The 25,053-nt window shown below is 36.4% G+C and overlaps 1 protein-coding gene across 3 annotated transcripts in view; it reads left to right on the top strand.

Moving 5' to 3' along the window:
- LOC149799063 (intersectin-1-like) overlaps positions 1-25,053 on the top strand; it is a 224,540-nt gene that overhangs the window by 62,403 nt on the left and 137,084 nt on the right. For all 3 annotated transcript variants that reach the window (XM_089958036.1, XM_089958037.1, XM_089958035.1), the window contains exons 17-23: positions 6,445-6,584; positions 7,921-8,090; positions 11,133-11,161; positions 14,716-14,886; positions 15,735-15,835; positions 20,625-20,749; positions 21,541-21,652. In XM_089958036.1, the coding sequence (XP_089814162.1) occupies positions 6,445-6,584; positions 7,921-8,090; positions 11,133-11,161; positions 14,716-14,886; positions 15,735-15,835; positions 20,625-20,749; positions 21,541-21,652 (848 nt within the window). The remainder of the gene's footprint in view (positions 1-6,444; positions 6,585-7,920; positions 8,091-11,132; positions 11,162-14,715; positions 14,887-15,734; positions 15,836-20,624; positions 20,750-21,540; positions 21,653-25,053) is intronic.

The raw sequence follows: 25,053 nt of genomic DNA, 5'->3' as shown, positions 1-25,053 counted from the left end.
ATCAGGCGCGTTCATGGCAGGATTCGCTAAAAAAACTCCTCGACGAGTATCAGGTAAAAATAAAAAAATACCAGCGTAGATTAATTGCCATCGATGTTGCTGTGTACGCGGTAAGTGCAATAATCGCTGGCGCAGGAATAATTTTATCCGCGGTAACAACAATCGCGCCGATCGCAGCAACGATAATAATCTCATCGACAACGACAATCGCCGGTGTTCTCAATATCATCGCGAAAAAAATCTCATCGTGCACGAGTGAAAAGTTATCATTGTACAAGAATAAACTAACCAAGGTCAATGACGCGTATTCAAAATTATCGTCGTTGCTTTCTGAAAGTCTCAACGATGGCGTTATCTCCGATCCAGAATTTTCCTCGATGATAAGTATTTACTCCGAGATTGAACAAATGAATATTAATAATGTCCGAACTAGCCCAGATCGTGACAAACACGACACCGCCGACAACAACGTTAATATCGTTAAGCTCCACCAACCCAGAATTTAGCATTAACTTTCCAACACCAATCAGCGTCAAGGAGATTGCGTTAACACAATTGCGTGTCTACAACAGCTGGCCTAATATCAGATCGAAATCATTTGGCAGATTATTATCAAACAATTCGCTTGTTTTTGCCAACAAAAACAAACCCGATGGAACTCCCGATTGGATCGTCGTTGGTATACCAACAGGCAGTTACGAAATTGATCAGCTAGATAAGGAATTTACCAGTAGAATATCAAATATAACCGGCGATGCTACTCCAGGAATAAAGATATCCGCGCATGATCCAACACTGTCATCGATGATAGAAGTGAAATCGCCGTACATGGTAGATATTTACCAATCATCGATTAGGACCATATTAGGTTGGCCTGAAATCGCACCTCTGGCAAAACCAGAAAAACCAGATTTTATTATTCCAGGTTGGTACGAGGAAGCTCCTCCAGAACTACCGGAACCAAAAAAAGAAGATTTTACCACCAACGAAGGATGGTATGGAGATATCAAACACAAGCCTCTGATCGATAGCGCCATCAACCTCATGAATAACCACAAATTTAACCTGGTAATATTCGCTTTTACTTTTATTAACGAAAGAATTCTCTCGTGGTTGCCTCTTCCTAAAATTCCCCCCGGTGTGAAAATCTTCGACGCTACCAACATTAACAGGATAATAGCCCCCATAGACGGTATCTTGGTAAGAAGAACCCTCGACGAATTTATTCAAGAACATAAATTACAATTAAATTTATTGCGGGAATCCTTTCATGAATGCATCCTAAATAAATCAGGCTCATGTAGTGAAATTATCAAACGCGTGAAGATTTTAAATCAACTCGCGAATGATGTTGAATATTATCATGGTATGTTTATTCAGGCGATAGTCGACGATATATCAATTGCCGATTATGTTCTTCCTATTAGCAAATTCGAGTTGATCAAAAATTCAGGAGAAAAACAAAAATTTATGAGAGTATTTGGATTAACCGAGGAAACGCTACCAAATTTCAAATTTCCCAATTCTGATGCTGATGAAATGAGAAAATCCGTCACTGATACCATCGATGATTTATTTCCGAAGTTACATGCCGCGTGGACTAAAAAAATACAATCAGAATCGATTCTCAAACACAATAACGATCCCGCCGGGCAGGGGCGGCATATCTCGCCAGGTATCGTTAACATAACGGAAGTTATCGCGATTTATCTTCACGCGGATGTTGTCGAGGGCAGCTACAACGTGGATTCGTCAGAGTCAAATCAAGCGCAGCAGGGATTTATTTTGTATTCGTTTTCACCTAGCGCCTCTCCTGGTTATTTGATAATAAAGGAGCCAGTGAATCCGTTTTACCTGCGATGTCATAATCGGTTGTTGTCAAGGATAAATTTCAAACTAACGGATCAGAAAGGAAATTTGCTTGATATACGCGGAGAAACTGTAAGTATCAATCTGCTGGTAAAATCGTGAGAATCGCAGATTCTTGATTTTCAAATCGTGAGAATCTTCGATTCTGTCTGCCAGGGAAAAATGGGCCAAAAAAATAAATAAAAACCAAGGAAATTGTCAAAATTAATATATTTTTTAATTTTGATGGGGTAAATACCCGTCAAATCGAGTAATTTATATAATTTCGTGAATCTGCTGGGGTAAATACCTGTCAAATTGTGAAATTTATATAATTTCGTGAATCTGCTGGGGTAAATACCCGTCAAAATTAAGAAAATTGCACAATTTCAGTAAAATAAAATTTGTTTTTTTTGTGATAAAATTTTCAAGAATCTGCGATTCTAACTTTGCTCTCATCGACAAGCCTTTTCAGCTGCCTAACACGCGAGCTTGTAATTTTTCTTGACTCATACTCGTCTGATAAAATCAACCTAGCTTTTTCTACCAGCGTCGATAATTTAACAAAATCCTCGATTTGATCATCGCTGACAGTCGCAAGTGATTGATACATGGCAATTTGGATCTTTTTTATTAATTTATATTCGGATGGTAGCGTGTATTTGTATTCAAGTTTCCCTTGAACAATCGTCTCGAATTCGGATCGAATTTTATTTGTGTCCAACTCTGATGGAAGATTTATATTTTTTTTTCTCAGGTCATCGATGGCTTCGATGATATTGTTTATGTTTTGTTCGTCCATATTATACAATCCTGTAATATTCAATTATTCTTCAAAATCTTCATTTTCCGAATCAAATATTATTCGGATGTAGGAAAATTCGATCCACGCACCGAAATTATATGAAAACGTCGCATGTTGAATTCCTTCTGCCGCACGATGCACCGATGCTGGATTAATATTATAATATTTCGTAGCGGCTGTTATCGACTCAAATATAAGCTCGTCGCCTGTTTCTTGATTTATCGATTTGACGGCCTTAGCTGGTCGCCGTATGCCACCCGTATTAGCGAACCTACAATTTTCGCTTTGAGACACCGCGCGAAGATTAGAAAGTTTATTGTTGAGTTTATTTCCGTCGATATGGTCAATAACAAGACCATCCCTGATGAGTCCATGAAAACACTCGAATATAAATCTGTGACAGAAATATCCTTCACTTCTTTGTTTTCTGTTGCTAATGGTAAATAATAAATAACCTGAATTACAAACATGACCAACACGATTCTTCGTTCTGGCGTTTCTGACTGTACCATCCGATGATGACTCGTACTTGGTAATTGTTGGATGAGATCTGAACTCGTGTGTGATTGTTGCTGGAGGAATCATTGATTTCAAGTTCATTATATAATAATTATATGTCTAAATCATAATTTGCCTTGAATCGATTAATATAATCTTCTTCACAAGCTACACTCGACACCCGATCTTTTTCCCACCCACCCCCCGAAAAATAGTGTTTTTTCCTTGTCCAGAATCATTGAATTTGCTCACAAAAATTGCACTCGGGGTCGAATTTACGCAAATTGTTTTTCGTAGGAAGGTTTATTTTTGAAAACTGAGGCTTCTACGGAGAAAGTTCTCGTAGGAGGCTTTATTTTGCTGGAACCGTCTGGTCTGTACGACTTCCCTGCTGCTAACTGTGGTTTCTGTATATTAAGTCTAATGTGTTATTGCCATTATTGAGGACCATTGGACACTGGGTGGGTGTATTTTGTGCCATTCACTGTAATTTTGTTTTAAGATTACTTCTTTCATTGACTTACAGCTGGATACTATATTTTACAGAATTTAGTGCACACAACTTCTCTTACAATCTTTAGTGGGTAACTGTGAAAGTTAGTATATATTTCTCTCATCATCAGAAGATATGCATATTGACCAGTCATTTTACTCACTATTTTTCTCATCATCAGAAGATATGCATATTGCATAGGGTTGGAATGTGGGAGAGTCAGGAGTATGTTTTTGTGAGCTATTGCATTTTATTTAACTGTAGACTTTTCTCAATCATTGGAATAGGGTTGGGATGTGGGAGAGGCAGGAGTATGTTATTGTGAGCTAATTGCATTTTATTTAACTGTAGACTTTTCTCAATCATTGGAGTAGGGTAGGGATGTGGGAGAGGCAGGAGTGTGATTTTTCTCAATCATTGGAGTAGGGTTGGGATGTGGGAGAGGCAGGAGTATGTTTTTGTGAGCTAATTGCTCATCATTCCTCTCAGTGTCTTTTAACCTTTTATTACAGTTGGGGCACTGTACAGATATTATGAACTTCTGAGAGAGTGGTTGTTTATAAGGTGAAGTTGCTCACTTTTGCAACATTCTTGGTGTAGAGAATATTGGTATACCTCTATATTCCTTTTATGTACTGTAGCTGAAATTCCTTTGGATATTGTACTTGTGGAAATTGTACATGATCTAAGCAAATAGCTAACTAAAATGTCTGCTCCCTTGTGTTAAAAATCAACCTGAATTAGTTTAAAGTACACTATCTTTATCAGTTATTACAATTGGGAAAACTAATTTTGCCAGACTGGACAATACCAGTTTCTGAAAGTGCAATGAATGAATTACCAAATTTATTATATGCTCATTTTTTTCCCCGTTAACTTTACATTGTCAGAATCGTTCAGTATTACCCGATACTGAACTCGCGCGACGATACACATATTGCATTCACGTGCATAAAGGAACTACTTTCTATTGTAAACAAACAATGGATGCAGACACCAGCACTTTGATTTGTACACAAATCATGTACACTCATGTAAGAGGCTCTTTACATTGTGGTTGTTTAAATTTGTTTCTGAGTGAACTAAAACTACAGATGTTTCTTGGACTATCATATACCAGCTGCTTTGGCACATTCCACGTTGATGCAATGTTATGGATTTAGGCTAGCTACAGTATATAGCAGACGCAAGATAAGGTCCTTACAAATAACATACAAGTGAGAAGTCATATACTGTCTTCTTTAGCTGGTGATAAGAATGGCAAAATAAAATATATTTACAGTTATACATCCTGAATTTCCTCAAAATGTATTTTCTTAATTCTGCACATCTGAATTATATGAGCCATGTCATAGGTTTTCAATCTGGATTACACATTTCGAAATTGTGCTGTAATTTTGATGATAAGTGCAATTGCATCCTCCTTACTGCACTCAAAATGAAATGAGCATTAAATTCCATAGCGTCTTTTTGATAATTGCAGTTGAAAGACTTCATATTTTTCCCACATTATGATTTCAAACATTCAATGACAGAAACAGAAACACATTTGCAGATGTCAATATGCTTCTCCCTTGCTTCTTAAATCTCATGTATTTCATGTGGAATTGTCACATACAAATCCAGTCCATAATCATGAAATTTCCTAGAATCAGGAAAAATACCAAAATCTATTCATTCCAGATCAAATGGAAAAGTTGTTGCAATGCACATTCATTCACAATATGACTCCAAATTTCAATTTTAACTAGACATGCCATTTTCTTTCGAAAGTTATGTCGAGCGCGCGACTAAGTTCAAATTTATCTGGGCGGAGTTATGTGCGCAGTAATAATGTTGATTTGTGTAATGATGAATATGCGCTTGTGTATTTAGTTTGGAATGCGGCATACATTCATTTACGTTGTTTCTTATAGAGTATTTTGTTTATATAATTAAACCTTAGGTAGAATAAAAAAATGAGCATATAATAAAAAGGTTTAATGCATTTGTATGGGAAAATATGAACTCGTTTTGTTGGAAGGATATACTGCACTCCCAAGGTCGTGCAGTATTCCATCCCAAAACTCGTTCATATTTTCCCATATAAATGCAGTAACCTATAAATATAGAATGTACAAAAGGTTATTGGATCTTTTTTTCACAATTTACCTCTGAAGTCCAGGAACTGAAAATGACCAAGCAGAACTAGAAGTTTTTTAAAGATGCACATCTGAAGTAAGGCCAAGCTGTATACTCTGTAACCCATATTACATCACTAATACACCAAAATGAATGGAATTAAAAGTTCTTTGAACAATACCAAAGTTATACAAGGTATTTTTTAAATAGCCAGTATAACCAGTGAAGAAAACATGGGAAATTGTTTTCTTTAAAAATCAAACCCTGTGAAAAATATGAAATTGTGGCGCACCACCAATAACCTATGTACTGGTGTTATGGTTTGGATTTTATAGATTTTACATTTGACTTTGGAGCATTATATAGTACAGAATTGATATTAGTATTGAACTTTATCATTCTTCCTGTCCACTTCTTTCTGCCAGTTTTCTTTCGATGGATACATCAGTATCATGGATACATTTACTGTTGAATTATATTTTGTATTCTATGAGATATCCCATCTTTTGTCACTCTTGTATATTGTATCCTGTGAGATACCCCAATTTTAGTCATTCCAATATCCTTCATTTAGTATGGATTATTATCATAATTCAAACACTGTAACTGAACCTAAAATACTATTGATGCATCCAGCATTTGCAGTTTATTCATTTATGATTTTTTTTATATATTTCAGCTGAAACTCATAGAACAATGATGCATAGTGTAGAATTAAAGAAGACAACTGTACAGAGGCTGAGAAAAGATTTAGAACAAATAGACAAAGATAAAGAATTAAAATTACTAGAAAAAGATAAATTCAATAACGAACTCAAGGTAAGAAAAGTATTTTTCATGTTCTTTCAATACTTCCATACTGTAGTCGACTTTGAAGCACACCACTCATTAGAGAACAGACACCCCCAAGCTATTAGGTAATGTTATGACCTCCAGTTAATAAATGAGATTTTATGAGAACCACATATAACTTTCTCCTATGGCTTTGCAAAGAGAAGTTACTTCCCATCACAATCAAAGAGGTAACCTTCCATGATTCCAGACATGTTTACTCTCATCATTTGCAGGATATAAGCCATAACAAAGAACTCTCCATCCTGCTTGCAGAATTTTTGCTATTCTCAACTGAAGGCCATGGGCCAATACCCACAATTAATCCTTTCATAGATTTTGAGTCAGATTTGGTTGAATGATGCTCCCTTCAAACCATTGTCAGTAGCCTCCCTGACTCATTTGTCATACAAGACCTGCTTCCTAGTCACTTTTACTAGTGAAAGGACAGTTAGCGAGATAAATGCCTGATCAGTCAACTCAATTCTATATTCTGCCATGATGGTTAAGTTTTTTCATGACGGCCTCTTGGTCTCATTGCCAAGAATGGGGGCTCTTGCTTTGGCAATTAATTCATTTCTGTTGAATATTTCATATTTGAACCGTTAATTGCAGTAGCATCAGCAGAACCCAGTCAGGAATCTAAAGTGGGCTGAGCCAGTCAGTATGGGTCTGGTTACTTTTGTTACCTTTGTGCTCTTTTGCTGCTAAAATAAGTCAAAATACATGTACATGTTTTTTTGGGGGGGTTCTGGATTTGCAACATAGTAGATATACACTTGATATATTATGACTTTGATCAGGTATTTTCGGAATTTTTGTTACTTCAGAATTTGGTTTCCCATGTTCATTTTTGATTAATAATTTCAGGAGAAAGAAACACCTTTGGATTTCAATCAAATCTTGCCCTCAGTTTGAATACTGAATCAGATGAAATCAGGCTAATTTTGCAATGTTTGTCACATTTATTTGACACTGTCATTGCAACAGTTCATCTTGAATGTTTAGGCAGCAATCAATATTTTTTTCTTCATTTCAGTGTTTTATTTCAAAAAGACTGAAAGGATTAAGACCAAATTTAATGCATCATCTGTGATATCTAGGTCATGGTCAGTTTTCCTCATTTTCCATATATTTAATAGGTTTATTTACCTTGTAAAATTTAGACTTTAGGTACTTGGATTGGTTAAAGAACCATGCCTTCAACATTTATCTAGTTCCGTGCAAAAGGAAGATTACAGTACTTGGCTCATAAATATTTGCAAAGAATGGTAGAATTTATTGTTGTGCACTGTGAATGACATGTTTTTCACTTTTATCACAGGAATTAAATACCAAAATTGGATCTGTTCAAAAAGACCTTGCTAACCTTCAGAAACAGAAGCAGCAGGAATTCAATCAGTCCAAACAGAAACAAGAGGAGGAGGAACTTATCAGGAGGGAAAAAGAAAAACAGGACAAACTTAGGAAAGAATTAGAGGCTCAGAGATTACGGTTAGCATTTCTTATTGTACATGTAAAAAAAAGAGTGGATCTTGTAAAATCAGAAAGTTATTGGATATAGAAAAATGCTGATGAATGTACAGACGATTAAATAATATATTATTCTGTTATGTATTTTCGCCCTGTTTATTAGGAAAGTATTTGTAGCTCTTATCAGTTATATATGGCTGGTGTGCTGTCCATTGTACATCATCTGTAATTTATCTGTCTGATAGGACAAGCTTGTTATTGCTACTCCTGTTAAAAGATTGGAGGATTGCACTTTACACACACATTCATCCCAAATTTAGTTGGTCCTACATGAAAATGGCATCACTGGGACATACAGTATATCCAGTGTGACCAGTTTGCTCCATATGAATGGATGATTTTATCAACTCTGGGTTTTGAATTAAAATGACTTTCCATGATATCTGGTTGATCCGAAATGAAATGTCTGACATCTAGCATGGCCACCATGGCAGCTGGCTTGAATTTCTTGTTATTGCTTCTCCTAACAAACAGAAAGTCATATTGACATCAAAATTTTTACCAGAAGACTTTTTATAATAACTGCTTGGTCCTAAATGAATATGGTACTGATCTGACGTCCAGTATGGGACACTATGGCATCCATCTTTAAAATCTTGTTGCTGCTAATCCTCAGGATGGATGGTCATATTGATATAGGTGTTTTCACTTCAGGACTTCATATGATGTCCAGTAGGTCCTAAATGAAAATTATGCTGATCTGAAACCCACATTGGCCAACATGGCAGCCATCTTGAAAATCTTGTTAATGCTACTCCTCTAATATGAAAAGTGATGTCAGCATGGGGTTATCACTAGAAGACGTCTTAAATGTGTCTAGTTGTCTTAAATGAAAATTATGCTAATCTGAAATCCAGTATAGCCACCATGATGACCATCTTGAAAATCTTGTTATTACTACTCCAGAAGACCTGCCAACCATTACGATTTTGCCATAAAATACCCTTAAAATATGGACTTGCACCATAAAAGCAAAAGCTATGGGAAAATGATGCTTGCCAAAAAATCTGGATAATTGGTTCATACATGTTTGCTTTGGATCCGGTCTTCATATTAGAATTAGTGGAATCAGTCAGGGAACCAGACTAACTTTACAACAGTACCTCAGATGCTTTAAGCTGCACATATTTTTCATGCAAAAGGTCTGCATGATCAAACTGTTGATTATAGAATTTTTTTAAACTGGCACCCAGCAAGTTATGCATGTTGAAGAGGAAAGAAAAAATAAGCCTCTTATAAAGTGTTAATAATATAAAAGAACAAAAAGGATTCAGATTCTTGTGAATGAAAGCAGCAAGGGACAGAGTTAAGCTTATTGAACATCACATGCCAATTTGAGTATGTCTTGTGGCAGGAGATATGATTGCCATCGTCATGTGAAATGAGAAAGAAAATTCAAATAGTTATGTGTGTGTGTGTGTGATTTAGATTTTTAACGTAGCATTAACAACTTTCTAGTCATATAGCCACGATGTCTGCAGTGTGGCAGTTTAAAGTGATGTCTAGCACTGGGGCATCATTCCGCAGACATGTAGTATGATGTCGCACCCAGTCACATTATCCTGACACCAGGCTGACCAATCCTAACACTAACCTCTTAATGCTAAGCACCTAGCAAGGCAGCTGTTAGTACCATTTTTAGAAGTCTTTGGTATGACACTGCCGGGGATCGAACCCACGACCTCCCTCATCCAAGGCGCATGCTCTAACCACTAGGCCACCGGAGCAGTGTCCAATAATTGTGTCAAGTTGAGAGAGGGCAACAAGCCACTTAGCTGCATAGGGTTTGGAACTCAGGTTTTTGCAACTGCACTACTGATAAATAGGTCATTGTGTTCTCATTTGAACACAATGCTTACTGTTGCTACATGTTTCGAATACCAAACTTTTATATACATTTTCCAGCTTTACAACAGCAGTTTATGATATTTTGTTACACCATACTGAAAACCGGTCAAACTTACAGAAAATAATCAACTGCCTTACTGAGACAGTCTCATCAGGGTTGGCAGTTCTGCTCCTTCTGAATGCATGGTTGTATAGACATGAGTTTATACTAGAAATCTTTTTGTCAAATCTAGTTGGTCCCAATGGAAAATAGTGCCAATTTTACATCCATAATGGCCTCCATATCTTATCATTGATGGTCGTATTGACCAAAAGTTTTCACCAGTAGACTTTGGTCCTAAATGAAAATGATGCCAGTGCGACTGCAAATATGGTAAACACAACTCCAGAGGAATGGATGGTCATGTGAGCTTGGTTTTTTAACTAGAAAACTTTTTATGATGTCTGAATCATGTGCATCCTTGAGAATTGCGTTATTGCTCAAGAATATCAGAGATGGTTTCAACACTTAAAAGAAGAAACAATCTTATCCTGGATTGGTGGAAATTCTTTTCAGCCAGTAGAATGTCAGTCCCTTTGAGAGACTCTTGTTTATTGAAGAAATTCTGATGGTACCTTGGAGTTCTTCGTACATAGGTTTTACTGTTCTTTTGACAGCTGACTGAAGGATCATAAGTTACACACTAGATCCAAACTTGACCAAGGTCTATGTTGTTTGGTCTACTGATTACTTCTAACAAATTGCACAGACCCAGTTTTGTTGGCACATTATGCAACTGCATATACACATATCTGCAGTTTGCAGTTGGACTTAAAAATGAACATATATGGTAAGTGAAATATTTAAACCTACTTAAATATCAACTGAAGTAGGACATTTAGTACAAATCAAAGTATTGTTGACCATATGCATGGCAAGACTGCTTTATATTCTTTGAAGTTTTCATTTCATGGTTAATATCTTTCAACAAACCCCTCATTTTTATAGTTTATTTGATAATGAATATCACATCAATCCCATCAAGGAGCTCTGTTGACTTTTCACCATCAGTACATATTTGACTGTGATTACAGATTGGAATATCCATTGGTGATATTCGAAGAGTAACCCAGTGAATGAGAATAACTTCATTCTCTTTTATAATTTCTTTGTAGAGAGGAGGAGGAGAGAAAGAAAAAAGAAGGTAAGCATAAAAATGTTTTGTTAATTTGGTGACATTATAAGAAAGGTTGGTTAACCAGATTCAAATCATAGCTTTTGATAGGAATTGAATAAACAGGGTATTTTAAGCTGTTGGCTGTTGAACTGAGTGCATTTTAATTTTGTGGACACAACAAAACGACTTTCACTATGGATCTTATTCATCACAATGTTATTTATTCCTTTGTAAATGTGTCAAATCTCACAGTGACAAGGACTAGTTTAGGGTGCATTTGATTATATGGCTTTGACTGAGTAAGTGTACTCATAATGATCAGATACTAACATTTCGGATGTAAACATCAATAACAGTTTACATTGATCAAACAACATTGACTGCCTGCCCTTACATCAGGAGCAAAACACTGACATCATTGGAGTAAATTCTTGAAATTGTTTGGTGTGATTTGAATGCATTTACAAATTTGTACATTTTTAGTCAAATAGACTGTAAGATCCGCTGATTTGCTGCTTATCTAGAACTCTGCAAATCATGCTTATAATAAGAAAATACTGCTTGATTTTTACTGTGTTACAAATTGATTCAATTTCTATTCATATACATCTATGAATGTAACCAGTTGTCTGATTGGTTGATCATTATACCTGTGAATGTTCATGTAACATACTTTCTGATTATTTGTTCATCATCATAATTTGCAGCAGTAAAATCCACAATATAGCTGTAGAAATATATTTTGTAATGGTGACATGTAGATATGTTCCCCAATTACATTAATGTTAGGAGATAAACTCGGCTACCTCTAAAATCCACCCCTTTTTTGTAAAAACCAAAAAATTATATTTTCCAGAAATACAACATTTTGACAAAAAATAAAATCCTTTCATATTTTCATCCCTTTCCACCCCCTAGGCAGCTACCCATATACGAGATGTTTAACAGTTTAAGCTTTGCGGTGCTAGTAACATTGTACCACATGCATCTTGGTATTTATTAAGATCATTTTTATTTCTACCCATTGATCAAAAAGTGGTGCACTATTGGTGATTAAGGTTTCTGCAAAATATGGGTATGGATGTTTAAGGAAAACGTTTCTGTATTTTATTGTTAGAAGATAAAAATGGTGGTTGTACTGATGTCTTATTTGTTCTTGTTAGTATCCAATTGTTATGTTTCTGAAAAAAGTTTTTGATATTTATATTTTTTTATCCATTTACTTTATTAGTCTGAAGAGCAATAATCAGCATCAAGTTGTAAATATTTACTTCAGAGTAGACCTGAATTCATTTGGTTTGCATGGGGTAAGCTTGTACTTAATTTGTGTGTGTACAGTATAACACTAATAAGGGGGAATAATACAAAATACACTTATTTTACTACATATGCACATCATGGGCAGCAAAATAAATATCAGTGTTTAAAAATTGATGATAAACTTTGTGTAGCAACTGCATTATTCCATGGACTGCTGGATCAAGTCAGCTTAATGTTATTGTGATAGCTGCCATTTTGTACATATTGGGGCAGCCAGTGAAAGTTTTTGTGCATCTTGACCCCAGCAGGGTTTAGAATTACAGTTTCTTTGTTACATATGTTACCCAATCATAATACCTTAGGTGAACTACTACTGCCTCTCAGATACAGTCCTCCCAGATACTACTTTTAGCTTTTTATTATAACCACTTTACCTGATTTGATACAGATCCAATCCTCCAGATACTACTTTTAGCTTTTTATTATAACCGCTTTACCTGATTTGATACAAAAGATGTAATTCACATGATAATATAAAGCAGATCTACTTTTAATTGATTGTAACAATGCAGCAAACACTTCTGTAGGTTGGAGACGTAAACATAGTTGGCACATAATTAAGTTCTCATGGAAATTTTCATGGGCATTGCTGTGACAATCAATTTACACATTTCACATTTGAATGCAAAAGAGGGTTTATGATGATAACACTGGAACCGAACTAAAAGATAAAAAACTTGAGCATGAAATTCAGTTGTAAAATATAACTTATTTTGTATTTATTTCTTGAAATGGTGCCACCAGTCAACATTATGTAAATTTTAATGGATTGATATTTGGTTGTTGATTGTAATTTACAGTGTACTGAAATGTTTTAAAAGGTAAATATAAAAAATATATGACTTCTAATTATAAGCAGCAGATTTCATGATGTTCACTGCAATTTCCAGGTGATGTATCAAGGTTTCATTTACCAGTTTGATCATGGTTTTAAAAATGTTCACCAAATGTGGGTCTATTTTGTTGGTATTTGTGGAAAGAATAAATGGGATACATACCCCTACATTATTAGTGGGTTCACAAGTTATCCAGGCATGATGAAGCATGGGAGTAGAGTAGGTATCTGCCAGACACTTTGGAATAATGTTAATATATGTCTGAAGTTTGTATCCTGACATGCCATGGTTTGTATTTTGACATGCCATGGTTTGGATACTGACATGCCATGGTTTGTATTTTGACATGCCATGGTTTGGATACTGACATGTTCTGATTTGAATACTGACATGCCATGATTTGTATTTTGACATGCCATGGTTTGAATCTTGTCATGTTCTGGTTTGAATACTGACTTGCCATGGTTTGTATCTTGACATGCCATGGTTTGGATACTGACATGCCATGGTTTGGATCCTGACATGCCATGGTTTGTATCTTGACATGCCATGATTTGGATACTGACATGCCATGGTTTGGATCCTGACATTCCATGGTTTGTATCTTGACATGCCATGATTTGGATGCTGACATGCCATGGTTTGGATTCTGACATGCCATGGTTTGTATCTTGACATGCCATGATTTGGATACTGACATGCCATGGTTTGGATCCTGACATGCCATGATTTGGATACTGACATGCCATGGTTTGGATCCTGACATGCCATGGTTTGAATCTTGTCATGTCCAGCATTGGCAAGGTTTACATGAGGAGTCTGTGGTAAAGTTTTTTCATGGCTTTATTCAGCTATAACTTTAATGTAATATTATTACATGCTTGCTCATTGTCATGCTAGGGCTTCCATAATTTGCAACAGAAAAGCCAAGAACATTTTGATTGCATAAATCTGTTCACAGTCAAAGTATTGTGTTCAGCAGAACCTTTACCCGATATCTGTATACAAAACATGTTTTAGTTCAAAAGCCATACTCTCCACTTCTTTACAACAATTTTCTTTCCATTACGATAATGAGAAATAATATGATAAATTTTAGTGAATCAGATTAAATTTTTAATTTATTCTTTATATCATGGATCCTAATTGTCGAAAAAAATATGTCATTTTGTTTTACATCTGCTAGAGTTGTATCGTTTTTACCAAAGTTAGGAAGCTATTGGTTTGTGTTAAAATAAAAAAATGAAGACTTCATTTGAAATCTTTTGCTAGCTTATAAAGCAGGTGAAAATATAAATACATCCAAAAATACTATCAGTATATTTAAGTTCACCTTTCTTTCATGGACAGCACAATATAGGAATCTTTTAGCATTGTGGTGTTTCTTTTCCTCCAAGTTTACAGAAGGTGTTGATTTTTTTCCAGCTCAACCCAAAGCAACATCATCCACTAATTGGTTTGATTTTGGAGGAGATGCCAAGGGCACTTCTTTCATTACTGATAATTGGCCCTCAGTGTTCAATAACCAGTCAGCCTCATCTGGCCCAGCTAAAAAGGAAGATGCATGGGATGCAACATTTTCTAGTCAAACTACAGGTAATACTTTACACATTCCATATGATTTGCAAAATTATACATGCCATGGCATTGAAAAACGCTGGTTAATTTAAATACATACTTTTACTGTTAATTCTTCCAGTAGTTAAATTATTGTCAAGCCCATCTTGCTGGCTGCGTGAAGTAGCAATCACTTTGGTCCATTCTGGGTAATAACTGCCTCATTATTAAGGCATGGGGGGCAAGATCAACATGCAGGGCATGGACAGCTTCTTGTGGTATTTGATTTTTATTCTGCAAAATGAATGTATCGTGTTTTCAGTGAGGCCCGAAAAATATCCTTTTTTTCACAACCAAGGTATTACTACAAGGTGGGGCCCCGAGTGGCCGAGTGGTCTAAAGCGCTCTTCGTTACGGATCACTGCCATCTCACCTCTGTCTGCGGCGGTTCGAGTCTAAGATTCAGCCAATGTGGGCATGTGAGAAAGCTTGTCAGTAGCTTCTCGTGGGTCGGTGGTTCTTTCCAGGGTTTTCCGGGTTCTTCCTCCACCATTAATACTGGCCGCCATGTATAGCCTATCGTGCTGAAAAATGGCGTTAAACCCCACAACAACAACAACAACAACAACTACAAGGTAATTTGCATTGGTGTGTAATTATATTGCACTTTACCATATAGTTTTTCCATTGACAGGAAACTTTAAGGTAAATGCAGTTTTCTAATTCTCCAGATACCTTAATTGCTAAGCCACAAGTGACATTAATATTCCTTATCTCCAAATTTTAATATTATTTGGAGGTTAATTTTGTATCACATTGCAGATTTATACAAGAACAAAAATAAATGTTGTAAAAAGTTAAAATATAATTTCTTTATTTTTTTCTAGATCAAAAGAAATCAGGACATAAAAAGAAATATAAAGCACTGTTTCAGTTTGATGCCCGGAATGTTGATGAACTGTCATTATTACCTGGAGATATAGTTCTGGTAAGTAATTGTTTTTTTTTTGTATCTTGGGTAATAACAGTTCCCACTTACAAAAATCCCAGACTTCTATCTAGTCCTCCACAACTTTTTTAAAAAGTCATGGAAATTAAATTTTTAGATTTACTTGAACTGTGTAATAAAATTTTCAATGTCTGTGTAATTTTGATTTTTAACATAGCTTTAACAATTTTTAAGTCATATCACTACATGGCAGTGTTACAGATTATATTGATGTCTAGCATTGGGGCATCATGCTGCATACATGTAGCATCATGTCCCACTCAGTCACATTATCTTGAAACCAGGCAGGCAGTCCTAACACCAACCTCTGAATGCTGAATGCCTAGCCAGTCAGCTGCTGGTGCCATTTTTTAAGTCTTTGGTATGACTCAAGCTAGGTTCGAAACTGCGACATCCCGCAACAGAAGTAGATGCTCTAACAACTTAGGGAACAAGAGCAGTGGCATTAAAATAATCAGAGATTTCAATAGGTAATTCTTGTTTGAAGTCAAAATTTAAACACAAAGTTGTGTCACAGTAACAACACTTTGATTATCTACACTAAATTTGCACCTAAATACAACATTTTGATGTCCAAAAACAGTCATTTTAACTCAGCTGGTCATAAGGCCAAGTGAGATTCTGGTGTGGCATTGCGTCGGTCATGTTTTGTCACTCATGCATCCATCGATATTTGCTATTTTAAACTTGTGAAAAAACCACAAAAAAAGCACAGTAATGGTTTTGACCAAAATTTGACCTGGCATGAAGGTAATACAAATTTATAGAAATGATGGAGATCTGCCATCAAATATAGCTGCCGTTATAAAAAATAGTTACAACCCTTTAAACTACTTCCCAGAAACCTCTGAACAGAATTTGATAAAGTTTGACAAAAAGCATCCTGACAGGATGACCTTTAAGGTTTCATATGAAGCTGGTCTGCTCGTAGATATGACACCATTATTACAAATAGAAAAGTTGCTGTTAAAATAAATAAGAAACCTTTAAATATCACCTTTAACTCTCTTCTCCAAAACCAACTTAGTAGAATTTTATCAAACTGAGCAAAGCATCCTGGCCTTTAACTGTCTTCTCCAAAGCCACTAAATACAATGTTATCAAACTTAACACAAAGCATCCTGGTATGAGGACCTTTTTTTAAGTTGGTACAAATGAAGCTGATCTGCTATGAGACACAGATGGTTGTCATTAATAAAATTTGAAAAACCATTAAATGACTTCTTCTCCAAAACTACCAAATAGGATTTGACCCAACTTGACTGAACGCATCCTAGCCTGAAGACTTTTAAACTTATTAGAGAAATCTTTAAATGACTTCTTCCCAAAACTGCTGAAAAGAATTTGACCTAATTTGACATAAGGCTTCTTGTCATTGAGAATTTTCAAGTTTATAAAAATTATGTTCATCTACCATTTGGGCATTTTGACACATTATCATAACTTTTGTGGACATTGGGCACAAAATAAGTTTTGCCATTATAGCCCCTTGTCTCTGATCACCTTGACTGTTTACCCCATTAAAATATACTAGGAAAATGTGTAAACCCTATTTAAACTTGTATAAAATTTTAAGTGAATCTTATTTAATGCATGTTGTTGAGTTGTAAAATGTGCCAGCATCCTGAAGCAGCCATTATGATGTATTATAATTGGATGGTGGCCACACAACTGCTTAAATGCAGCTTCTGAAATGACAAAAGTGCATAAAAAATAGCAGAAACTATGTATTTTGTTCCTTGTTTCTATTCTGATGAAACATTTTTTTTAAAAACTTCATTTATATGATAATGCCTGAATTTGTCTTTCTCGGTACAAAATTTGAAGAAAATCAGACTATCAAAACTTTGCAATCTGCCTCGCTTGATGTGGAGACATTATTCATAGGGATAATCCCTACATCCCTACAGATTCATTGCAACACTTGAACAATCAGCAACACCATTCCTTGGCCACATTACTGTTAGAAATGCCATCTGGCCAAATGACTAGATGGTCTCCATAGACATTTAGGATGCCTATCTTCATGTCCTCATCTTCCCAACCCACAGGAAATTCCTGTGATTTTGTGTGGGACAGATCTTTCAGCTTTGCAGCATCTTTCAGTCCAGCTTCTGATTGCAGGGTCTTCACCAGGTTGATGGCTGTGATAGCGGTTTATTTAAGGCTGTTTGAGGTTCACTTTATGTAGTACTTTGAGAACTGGTTGAGTGATGCTGTCCTCACACAGGCACTTTTGAAAGATATGTCTTTTTGTTGTGAGGTAGTGATTCATGTAGGGTAAATCCCCAACCAGAAGTCTGATCTGATCCCTTTTCAGTTTTTGTTTTACATGGGGATGAATTTTCTCTTACATTAAGGGACAGTTGCTTTTCCTCATGATATTCTCACAAATACTGTCTCTTATAACAAGACTGGATGAGAATACTTCATTTCCTGCTTCCCTCTACCTCACTCCTGGGTATTTGGAATGCAACAGTGAGCTTAGTTCCCATAGCAAGACTTAATGTGTGCCCTCTCCAGTTCTTGCTTTTAGCCAATTGGAGATCTCACTAGTCTCCCTAGCAAGGCATCATATGCAGCAGAGTCTGTGACATAATCTTCCCTTTATATCAACAATATAGAATTGTGGATTATGTTTTAGTCTCGCACTTCAAAGGCACATCAGCTGCATCAGATAATGCTGCATGATGACAACACATCAAAGCAGCCTTTCAGTAATTTAGTTGTTTTAGTCCACTATGGGTTTTACTGTAGGGTTGGATCATACCTTTCAGAACTGATTACGTACTTTGAGCTCCTTAGACAAACCTCTTGTTGTATATTGCAGAGGTGGATCTTTTCATATGTTTTTTGTCATTATCTCAACCTCTGTATGAACCTTGAGTTAAGCTTCCTTTGAGAACCTAACTCTTAAAATAGTATTCTTTCTCTCCCTCGCGTTGATGAGGAGAAAGAATGACATTTATACCTTTTCAGTGAAAAGTTTTTTTTTGTTTTTTGTTTCATTGGTAACAATGATATGGTTTATTTTCTTTGCTAAAATGGATTTCAGCATGTTACGTTCTAGACTGCATATCAAGGTCTAGGTCATTGAGACCCATTGGTCAATAATCTCAACTACCAATGGCCACAGAGAGGACCAGTAAACTCAGGGTGAGGATTGGTATTCTTGATACTCTTGTTTGACATTTGGTCTGCAGAATGGGCTTACATGTTTGACAAATACAAATCTACTTTGTCCTGCCTGTGAATGGTGTGACATATATTATACTTTTTCTGCCATTGGTTTCTGCATCAACAGTGATTGTGTGATGTGTTAAAGTTCTTACAAATCACAGCAGAAAATATAGGATGTTACTACAGTATGTCACGGGTATGCGCTCTGATGTGTTGCAGGCTCAAGTCTTACCAGTGCAAGCAGAAAGCTTCATCATTTTAACGTTGTTCACACTTGAAAGACTGAGTCCCATCGAATCTATGCTTGGTTAAAGTAGAGGGTGCAACGGGAGTTAAGCAAAAAGACATACTTACACCTCTTTGTATTTTTGTCTCTTTTTTTGTGGTGGAAGAAAATAAAGATAGCATTCTGCATCTTCCAGATGTAATGGAAAGGATATGCATCTTCCAGATGTACTGGAAAGGATGTGCATCTTCCAGATGTACTGGAAAGGATGTGCATCTTCCAGATGTACTGGAAAGGATGTGCATCTTCCAGATGTACTGGAAAGGATGTGCATCTTCCAGATGTGCTGGAAAGGATGTGCCCAATGATATTGTAGTTAATGAATGAGTTGAGGATCTTGCATTCATTTGAAATTTATGACTGGAGATTAATAATTATGTTTTGCAAACCCAGGCAAGTAAGAGTTGAATACTGCTCAATTATTTTCCTTATTTACAATAAACTATTCTTAATTCTCCAGTGATTTGTCCAGGAATTTAACACAGAATATTTCAACTATTTTTATTTGGAGGGATTTCAGTTATTAAGGTGGTAGGGTATTTTTTTAATGAAAACAGTATTTTTGAATAGACCCCACTTATATTATTTTTTAAGAGATGTATGTGTGGTAAATAACTTTTAATGAATAAAGTTTAAAGCTAACAGTAATTTGTCTTCATTATTGCAACAGTAGCAGTGATTATGTATTAATGACCGTGGTGTTAGTCACATTTATTTCAACAGCATATAACAGCAGAGACATTGCCACCAAATTCTGAAACCTGCATGGCTACAGTTGTACAGCCTTGCCAAGTGCATTTGGTTGATTGCTTTTTGAAACTAGATAAGCAATGAAAAGGACTCATTGCACTATTGCAAAAAGTCAATTAGTAAGCTCTTGATTAAGGCAGTTAATCTCAAAGTCAAATGCTTACATTGACAAATTTAGCTTTGTTAAAATTAATAAGTGTTGCAGGTTTTATCCATGACTTTTGAACACTCTCTCTTTTTAAGTGGTGTATTCATTAATTTTGTTGGAATTCACACAAAAATTGTGTATCCTCTAGAAACCACTAAGATTTCATTAACCACATGACAAGTCTCGCAGATTTTTTTTTAATAACTTGGAAAATATTGATATAGCTATACTGTAATGAGTCTCAGATGTGTTTACATACCTCAGTAATTATGCCTTGCCAAAGTCTGATATCATGACATTATTTGTAACATCTAGATATTATAGTACACATGACTAGTATCAAACTATGAAATGGATTTCTATAATTTCATGCAAATGATGTGATGGCTTATTACTATCTTCAGATCCCAGAGGATCAGAGTGGGGCTGAGCCAGGCTGGATGAATGGAGAGAAAGGTGGGAAGACTGGATATTTCCCAGAGGCTTATGTTCAGCCATTAGAGGAGACAGAAGAGTCTAGTCAGTCAAGGTGAGCCGTGGGACACTTTCAGGTTGCATGTGGATCCTCCATTACAGATTTGGAAGAGTCTTTAAAAATGTGACCCTGTTCATCTGTCAGTTCTTGTCTCCCTCTCCATTTCCCACATAATAGTTTAGTTTTGTGGTTATATCAGCTTTTAATGCTCTTTTAGTAGTTTATTTGGAAACATTTATAACATTGTATTCATAGCCATAGAAAATAAGTGTGAGGATATCAGTTAAGTGAGCACTTGCTAGGAATTTCATGATATGAAATGACGACAGGATGTCAGGATTTTTCTTCAAGAAGTCACAATTCATCCCAGTGGCCTAGGTAGGAATTTCATATGAAATGAAAGATTTAGATTGCTTTGTTGTAAAATTGATGAATTGACAACAGATACTTTAACATTCAATGAATTTATTTTATCAACTGGAAAATAATGATACAGCTGTACTGTGATAAGTCTCAGATGTGTTTTCATGCCTCAGTGATTATGACATTATTTGTAACATCTGGCATAATTAAAGAAAACTTTTGTGACAAACTCTGTTTTTCTACACAGTTTTAATGGGGATAGTATTTTAGTGTGCTATGTATAAATTTAGCTCCCAAACGTCATGAGGGCAAGGTCTAAAGGTATCCCTGAACTTGTTAAATAAACTAGAAATATTTATATGATTTCTTATTATTTACATTGTACATGGGTATAAGGGTGATGAGATTAAAAACAAAAAGTCAGATATCAAGATGAGACTGTTTTGAAACATTATTGTAATAGTTGTATACTTGGTTTACAGCATTTATGAAGAGCCCGTCTCTCATCATATACCAACTATAAGCACATCGGAAGAATCCTCATTTACAGCTGTACCTGGCAGAGTGCCTGCTGCCTCCCCCACACCTGGACAGGTGAGTTTGTAGTTTCCCAAGCTTATTTGAGTTAACAATATTGTTCTCAGAACTCTTTACCACTGCAGTTTCTTATTACTTTCTAACATATTTTCACTTGTGCCAGTCAAGGCATCTGTTTTGACACAAAATGAACGACTTTAAGCCATAATTCTTTCCAAAAATTAGCCTGATTCTAAACACACGTGAAACTACTAAACGGAAGCAATCTAAGTCTCCTGGCATTACTGGCAAAGAAGACAACACTGAAACAAGAGGTCACCAGATTTGGAGTTTATCACTGTTCACAAGTAAAATAAAGCTGTGAGATTCCATATATTATGATCAAATCAGAATTTAGCATGGGTATAAGTTTCTTCTCAGATATGTTCACCAATCACATTATGTTAGGGATAGTAGCCTGCTACCTCGCGAATCCATCCCTACTAAAAGACGAAAATCGTCTTATTGTCTGGGTATCGCTCCAGTGGCCTAGTGGTTTTAGCCTCACTGTGTTCTGAGACACAAGCAGTGCAATAACCTCCAACAATCCAGCATGTATTTGTGTTCCTTTGGCTTCATCAAACCATTATTTTGCATTTTTAATGCAGAGTTATTGATCTACTGCAGGTTGAATATTTTATTTTACAATTTCTGCCAATATTTTGAGAGATTTTTCACTTGTAGGGACTTTGTCTTGTAGGACCCCTGCCCCACCACACTATCATTGACCGTACATAAAGTTATTATGGGTTAGCATGCATTGGACTTGATTCACTTACTTCATCCACTGCGGAACTCATAATATCAAATTCTGGAGTGCTGTTTGATAATTATGCTTAAATTATTCGTATTTCATGCTGTTTTATAGAATTATTATTAACCAAGCATGCAACATCAGTTTTAAACACGACCCTATGTTTCTGATATGACACATCACTTATCTGCTAGTTACGAGAGTGTTTTTAGCGACCTAGTAATTTCATACATTACTAGTTTCTGCTTTAGTTTATGCATCTTGTGTCAATTTAGCATTGATCAATTGAACATTCTACAGGCCACTTCAGAGCATGGAAGTTTACCATGACTTATGTATACATGGTTTCTGTTGCACAGCATCTATAAGGTGTGGTTACAAAAGTGTTTTGTTTTAGCAACCTAGTAATTTCAACATATTGTTAGTTTCTACTTAGGTGTGTTTCTTGTATCAGAGCATGGTAGCCTACCATGACTCTGGTTTGGTTTAAGGTATGTACACATTGTCCCTTCCCTTAACTATGCATTGTGCTTAAGCTTAATATAGGAAGTATGTTTATTGTAAGACACATCTATGGGTCTGTTTGTCATGGCAGTGTTTTAACAATCTAGTAATTTCAACCTTTTACAAGATTCTGCTTTAGTTTACATCTTTTGTGACCTTTCTGCAGAATATTTATTTAACTGATCTACATGCATTCCAAAACATGGAAGTCCACCATGACTCCTGCTTTGTTATTTATGTATATATTGTTTTTGATATACAGTGTCTATAATATATTGTATGGGCTGCCAAGTCAAATGATGTATACTATTAGCTAGTTAGTCACATACTAATTTGCAAATCTGTGCTTTGTTTTCTCTCATCTTGTGTTATTTGAGGAAGCATTACATGGCATGTGCACAAAGATTGCCCTGTTCGGCATTGAAGGGATGGAGCTAAATATACAGTGTTTGGTCGAAAACTCTTGCTCTGCTGTATTTCAGAAAGCAGCAAAGGGGAAAGAGAGATGGTCATGGCAGTATACCTCTGACATCCTTTGTCTCTACCCCAAATTAGCCTCAGTGGCAAGCCATGTGGGGGTTGCTGGAATCCCTACCCTCCTCCCCCCAGCTAATTTTGTCACACATAACCAGCACATACCATTTCATCAGGGAATGGAGAGGACAAAGCATGAGACCATCCATCACTTGATAAGATATGTCAGTCGGTACAGCAGTCGAAGCCACAGACTCTTCAATCTGAGCAAAACATTAGGGGAAACCGTCAATCGCCCCGACTTTACCAGCCGTCCAGTTTTCCCAATATTGAGACCTCTTGGCTGGAATGGACCAACTACCCAATGTTTACAGGGATCTTAGTGATAGATCTGTCCATCTAGCTGGGCAGTCGGCAACATATGATTGGGACAGTAACATACCAGGGCAGCAACTTAAACACATAATAAGTTCTATCCTACTCCAAGGTGGAATGATCTCCCTTCTCTGCTTGATCATCCAGGCCTTTTCACAAACTGGGAAGTACATACCTCTGTACATCCCATAATTTCATCCATTTCGGCACAGACTATTTAGCCATGCAGTATCTGGTGCATCCTCTTGTGTTTGCACTTCCAGAGTCATTGAACTCCTCGAGTCCGTTTCCATCAAGACTTGGATTTCATTGGGAGAGTTCTTTAACTCCTCTGCTATTGTATGACAGCGGATTTGACCCCGCTGGTGGGAGTACCACACTATTGCTGACTTTCACTACCATTAGCGATACCTGAGGAATGGCCTGTATGCATCAATATCAAAGAAAGGAAGGCTGTCATCAGTACCTTTCATTTCTGTAAAGATTGATCCGGATAGTGAAATGGTCCTCTTTCGATCTGACAACACTGTGGTGGTGACCTACATCCTCAAACAGGGAGGTACCAGACCACTTGTCCGGTGTTCTGATGTCATTTTTCAACGTGGGTGCAACGAGCCCCACATGAATCACACACCTTCTGACTGCATCAGTGGCTTCACCGAGAATCAATCCAGAAGGGGTCATGTCCTTCACGTGGAATGTCTCCTCCATCAGTTGGTCATCACTCGGATTCACACACTTCAGGGGCATCCGATCATCGACCACTTGACGAAGAGGTGGAACAAACAGCTACTCACCTTCATTCCCCCAGTTCAAGACACAACAGCTTGAGCCATGAGGTGCACTGTCAGCCATCTAGGAGGTTTATTGAGCCTGTGCCACCCCTCCTATGGTGCTACAATTACGAGGTCAGAATGGCAAGATGACACTGATGGTCCTTCTTTGGCACAAGCCCTGTATCACCGATCTAATTTTCCCAGCGATAATACACCCATTACCTCTATCCCTCAACTTGCTGACTTTCTCTGGCTCTGTTCTTGGAGGAGAAACAGTTTGACCCCATTCATTACCAAAGGCTACTGCCTTATGAATATAGACGAATTTCGGCACCACGGCAATATTTTTGTGTGGGATAGAGACCTATTGGACCTTTTAGACAATATTTGTCTCCTTGACCAATATCCCTTATATTTTGTCTCCAAATCGATCAAGTTATTTTTTTAAAACATGGCTAGATTCCAATCCTTTCGAACTTCTAGCCTACTCATTGCTAAAGTCACTATCATACAGACCATATTTACTGATAGCTTTA

Source organism: Sinohyriopsis cumingii, chromosome 5 (assembly GCF_028554795.1).
Source record: "Sinohyriopsis cumingii isolate HCF-2022 chromosome 5, ASM2855479v2, whole genome shotgun sequence".
In the NCBI taxonomy this organism is placed as follows: Eukaryota; Metazoa; Mollusca; class Bivalvia; order Unionida; family Unionidae; genus Sinohyriopsis; species Sinohyriopsis cumingii.
Note: the sequence above shows the minus strand (reverse complement) of the source record. Positions and strands in the feature narration are given on the sequence as shown.